The 5,685-nt window shown below is 46.8% G+C and overlaps 1 protein-coding gene across 1 annotated transcript; it reads left to right on the top strand.

Annotated features, from left to right (window-relative positions):
- The first annotated feature begins 3,269 nt into the window (after positions 1 to 3,269).
- LOC119343499 (tyrosine N-monooxygenase-like) lies at positions 3,270 to 5,064 on the top strand. The gene is made up of 2 exons (XM_037614419.1): positions 3,270 to 4,238; positions 4,366 to 5,064. Exons 1-2 carry the CDS (start codon positions 3,270 to 3,272, stop codon positions 5,047 to 5,049), a joined length of 1,653 nt encoding a protein of 550 aa, XP_037470316.1. The 3' UTR covers positions 5,050 to 5,064.
- The last annotated feature ends 621 nt before the right edge of the window (positions 5,065 to 5,685 follow it).

Raw genomic sequence — 5,685 nt, 5'->3', positions numbered from 1 at the left:
TCATAATGTGTTTCACGTCGAGATATTAAAAGCAATTCTGTCAAATGTGGTGTGGCGAAAACTGGAGAATCATTGGAAGTTACCCCCAACATGACGGTGCTGCGGAAAGACTGGACCTTCCTAACGCTCAGCATGTGGTTGGTGAGGAGCTTCCTTGCCTGCCGCCAGCCTTGGCCATATGGCGCAAAGGCGACGTCGGACGAGCCATACATGAGGATGTCGGTGACCACGGAGTGCGGCCGTGACGCCAAGACGTGGTCATGCGTGCGCAGCACTGCCTCTGCGGCACACGGTGACGACACGACGAGCGCCGGCACATCGCCGAGACGAAGGAGCATCACGTCGGGGCCATGCTTCCTGGCAAGGCTGCGGAGCGAGACGTGTGGGAGCGATCCGAGGAGGTGCAGGTGGCCGATGATGGGCAGCGCCCGTGGTGATGGCGGGAGTCTGCCTTCTCGCTGTTGCCTTTTTCCTGTCTTCCAAGTGAACCAATAATAAAGCACAAACAAGAGGAAGAGCGGGAAGAGGAACAGAAACCATGCCGTCGGAGGCGTCTCTAGCATGACGAGATCTGCCATGGGAAGTTAATGTATAGCTCAGCACTTTCTGGAGCTCTGCGGCGCAATTGTTCTTCTGAACCAGCTTAGTTTATCATCACAAGCTCGATCGGTTGCTTATAAGCTAGCCAGGCAGAGTACTTGAAACGACAACCGCTGTGGGGTGCACTGAACTTGGAGCACTTAGTTAGGCGACAACGTAGCTTTCACTCTTGAAAACATACAAGGTAGTCTTTGGGTCTTGGTTACATGTTTTATGAACTTTTTATGACCCCTCAAAAAAGAAGAGGTGGAAAATACAACGGACCGGATAGGGACAAGTTGCCTGAAAAAATATTGGGGACGTCCATTTTTTTTCTCAGTGCAGGAAAATCAAAATCGACTTGCAATTATTTGGGTCAGTCAATTTTTGAGGATCACTCGACCCTTTGCAACCACCGAACAGAAGCCTACTAAGTACTTGGGCACACTGGCGGAGCTCCATGTGTTCTTATAAACTACGCGCTATCTATCACCAGTAGTAACCGTCGGGTCGAGTGGGTAATCGTAGGCGCCCGGTAGGCTGGGCCAGTTGTGAGCGGAGCCTCTGCATCGCCAAATGTCGTGGTTCACTACAATCATCATTTAGATGGGCCGGCCTTTCATCTACTTTGCCCGAAACAATCTTTCCCTTTTTCTTCTCCCTAATTTAAATGAAAACCGTCCGGTTGGTTTGAGTTTGCATCAAATTTCATCAACTTCGTTAAAAAAATTTGGAATTCAACCAGACATATGCTGCTAGCGTACTGGTCCCCGTCTGCAAACTGATATGGTGTCCGTTTTGTGGGTCGGCGTTGGAGATGCCCTAACAAAACTTACTAGTGGCATGCGGACTAGAAGCACGCCAGCAGGCCTGAATCAAAACCAAGCCTGACCTAGCCTGTTGTCTTCCTCCTCCTTCATTCGTCTCGCGTCTCTCACCCGACTCTCTACTACTCCCTCTGTCCCATAATATAAGAACATTTTTGACAATAGTGTAGTGTCAAAAACGTTCTTATATTATTACTGAGGGAGTAGTCACTAGTGGCAATACATTTTTACCAAAGAATACAAACTTCTCTTTTTGCGGGTTAATGGAAAACAAACTTTAGCTATGTGATGTTCACTCTAGAAGGTGGGGGTCAGAATGATGGACAGTACTATAGGAGAAAGGGTAATTGGATTCCGATTCTTTGCCCTTCAATCATGTATCACACGAGCTATACATGGATGTGAATTAGCGAGCAATATGAATGTGTAATAACCAGTTAACCAATGGTTTGAGCGTGGGTAAGTCGTCAACATCTCCCGCATGCTCATAGAAGCACAGCACTGAGACTAACATGAGCCGTTTCCTGCAGCTAGTGCGTGTGTGGAAGAGAATTGATCCGGACACTCGTGCATCATGTGCTACCTGCAGCTAGTAGGCCGTGTATGGATGAGAATAGACCCGGACAGTGAACGTACGGGTCGACGGACACCCACAAAAATGCGGACATTGAACGTACGGGTCGACGGACACCCACAGAAACCCGGCCAGCCTTCACCGTACCAAATTCCAACGCACAACCGAACTGGCGTCACCGTACCAAATTTTGGCATGGCCAAGAGACGGCAGCCAGGACCGTCGCCTCGGTTGGCTCCCATGAATAACACATTTTAGTGATGATACTTCCAGGATTTTTCTTCTGTCGGGTTCTGCTAGCCCGTGTTCTTAATTTCTCTACTTCATAGTCTTAGTTCAGAGTTCTGTCATTTATTTTGGCTCGAAGGAAATAACATTTAGAGCATCTACAACTATATACAACAAATTTGATCTCTCAAACTCCATAGACAGGGATCGGTCAGACATGAAATTGACGTTTCAACAACCAGATGCCTCAGTTAGCTAGTAATCCTCAAATCCATACAATTACATGCACATGAAACCTAAACATAAGCGGAGCTTGTCCGGCTCCGCCGTGCCCTAGTTCGGCGGCTGGAAGTGCCACTCGGACTATTGATGCAGTGGTCGGCAATGTAGAGTAGGACATGGGACTCACACCGGCTCATGGGACTCGAGGCGTCGTCGTCTCCCATGCCCTACTCTTCCTCATCAGAGGCCGTCAGTTGCTGCACGTTGCTGGTCAAAGTGAGGTCAATGAAGGATCTATCATGGTCGGAGAATCGTAAATCTTTATATGCCTATAACACTCTTAAATGAGAAGGATTTCCATAAAAAATTTAAGGTTCCTTCTCACAGGCAAAGTCTGAATGAACGAAAGACTCCATGTGACCTAGCTCAGCAAAGGCCTTCCCTGAATATGTCAATTGGAGGAGCTCATGGAGATGATCAAGTGAAGAACGTCTCCAAGTGAGTGGCCAGCATTCACTTAATTTGCTCTCTATCAATTTGTCCAACCAAAAGAATGTGGACCCTCCAGAATGCATTGAACTTGCATGAGGCGACATGAATAGTATATGTGGCCACCTGGGGCAATGAAAGGAGTCACTAACTGATTAAATAATTATTATGTACGTAAGGATGCTGGCTCCCCGGCTGTCCTATAAATACCCGCAGAACTAACCAGCTAAGATGCACCAAAAGCAAGAGTGTCTTCAAACACAACTGTTAAAACATCTGTCCATTACGGATCAGTCCCACAAATTGCCTTCTATCCTACTTCATACAACACCCTGACCAGCTCATGCAATATGGCTCTTGGTACTCTGGTTATCATGGCCACCATGCTGGTGTATTTTCTCTTGAAAAATAAAAGAGTGCTATTGTCCCAGCAGCAACAGGGGCGACGAGGCAGGCTGCCCCTGGGGCCTGCGGCGCTGCCCATCATCGGTAACATGCATCAGGTGATTCTGAGCAAGCCGGCGGTGTTCCGATGGATCCACGCCCTGCTCAAGGAGATGAACACAGACATCATGTGCCTCCGTCTCGGAGCTACTCATGTCATTGTTGTAGCATGTCCACAGATAGCCTCTGAGGTACTAAGAAAAAATGATGAAGTTTTTGCCTCCCGTCCCACCACCTTCGCCTCAGGCATATTCAGCTTCGGGTACAAGGGCTCCATCTTCTCACCGCACGGAGACCAGTGGAAGAAGATGAGGCGCGTCCTCACTGTTGAGATCCTCGCCTCGTCCATGGAGCGAAAGCTCCACCACCTTCGGAAAGAGGAGTATGACCACCTTGTGAGGTACATTAATAAAACTCACTGCAGCGACATGGCATGTCCAGGCAACATTGTCAACGTCCGTCATGTAACCCAACACTTCGTTGGCAACATGATAAGAAGGCTTGTGTTTGGTAAAAGATACTTCAGTGACCTACCAGCTTCATCCACTAGTGGGCCTGGACATGATGAGGTGGCACATGTTGCCGCTCTCTTCATGGCTCTTAACCATCTCTACAGCTTCTGCATGTCCGACTACTTCCCAGCCCTCGTAGGCCTCGACCTGGATGGCCATGAAAAGGTTTCCAAGGATGCCATGCAAACACTCAACCGGTTGCATGATCCCATTATAGAGGAGCGGATCCGCGAAAGGTCATCCACTCTTGAGAAATGTGGTGAAAAGAAAGAGGCAAGAGACTTTTTGGATGTCCTGGTTCATCTTAAAGATGCAGAGGGACAGCCATTGCTGTCCCTACAAGAAAATAGAGCACAAACAGCGGTTAGTATGTCACCTTAAGCTCAATAGAAAGTTCATTCATTGTTCTTTGAGCCATATTATACATGTATTGACCTTTTCTGTTGCGTTGTACTTATTACTTTATTTATTCTCACATTTATGGATGTAGGAAATGATGTTTGCAGCAGTCGATAACCCATCTAATGCGGTTGAGTGGGCACTCGCTGAGATGATGAACTTGCCAGAGATCATGCAAAAAGCAACCGAGGAACTTGATGTTGTCGTTGGTAAAGATAGACTAGTGCAGGAGTCTGACATTCCTCAGCTAAACTATCTCAAATCGTGCATCCGGGAGGCCTTCCGCTTACACCCATACCATGCTCTTAACATACCCCATGTCGCCATGGCGGACACAACTATTGCTGGATACACCATCCCCAAGGATAGCCACATACTTTTAAGCCGGCTTGGACTTGGCCGCAATCCCAAGATCTGGACTGAACCACTGGAGTTTCAGCCTGAGAGGCATTTGAACACTGCGAATGTACTTCTCACTGATCCAGGCCTACGTTTCATTTCATTTAGCAGTGGGAGGAGGGGTTGTCCTGGGATTTCACTTGGTACCTCTATGACAATGATGTTGTTCGCAAGGATGTTGCAGGGATTCACTTGGACAAAGCCTCCCGGCGTTAAGAGTACCAGTCTCCAAGAACGCAATGCGGGCCTTACACTAGCTGAACCCCTTGTTCTGCAAGCTACACCAAGATTGGCTGCACATCTCTATACGATCCAATTAAATAGATTTAGTGTGCGTGTTCTCATTTATGTTTCAATAAAATGTATCTGGAACTAGTGTATGTTACATGTTTCTGGCCCTACGTTCCGTTCTCTTGTAATGTTATGACACTACATGTGTGCAGGAACAAAGAAGCAATCGGTGATTGCATCACTAATGTAATGTGTGTACTTATCATTATGTAAAAAAAACCTCTGTACTTTCCATTATGGTGTACCATGCAAATAATCCTTGGAATTGCACGAAAGTTTTATGTTTATGTTGTATACATGCCTGGATGTACAATTGTGTGCCCAGCTCTGACTCCATCTTACCATTATGTCATTCATGCATTAATATGTTCTGTATTGCCAAATTGTTGTTCTATGAACTAAGTTTTTTTTACTCTATTAACTAGGGCTCCTTTTGTTGTGAGAAATCTTTTCTTCTGAGATATAAAAGCTCTATATCACTGGGAATATGCCGGTCCGATGTGTGACCCATTCTAGGTAGTGGCTTGGATGAGGCATCCGGCTTTAGATGTTAGGCTTTGGTGCGATGTCTGTTTGGTATTAGGCCCGGACATTCGGCACCCCTTCATCAAGGGATAGGAGTAGCAACAGGCGTTGCCAAGATGGTGGCTTCAGACTTATTGATGTATTATCATGTAAGGTCTTTGGAAATAATTAATAATATGGCTACATGCATTGTCCA

The sequence above is a fragment of the Triticum dicoccoides genome, unplaced genomic scaffold (assembly GCF_002162155.2).
Source record: "Triticum dicoccoides isolate Atlit2015 ecotype Zavitan unplaced genomic scaffold, WEW_v2.0 scaffold13014, whole genome shotgun sequence".
Taxonomy (NCBI): domain Eukaryota; kingdom Viridiplantae; phylum Streptophyta; class Magnoliopsida; order Poales; family Poaceae; genus Triticum; species Triticum dicoccoides.
Note: the sequence above shows the minus strand (reverse complement) of the source record. Positions and strands in the feature narration are given on the sequence as shown.

Coding starts and splice junctions, on each gene's coding strand:
- LOC119343499 (XM_037614419.1), top strand. CDS start 3,270: ATGGCTCTTGGTACTCTGGTTATCATGGCCACCATGCTGGTGTATTTT. Junction 4,239..4,365: donor AAAATAGAGCACAAACAGCG/GTTAGTATGTCA, acceptor TTATGGATGTAG/GAAATGATGTTTGCAGCAGT.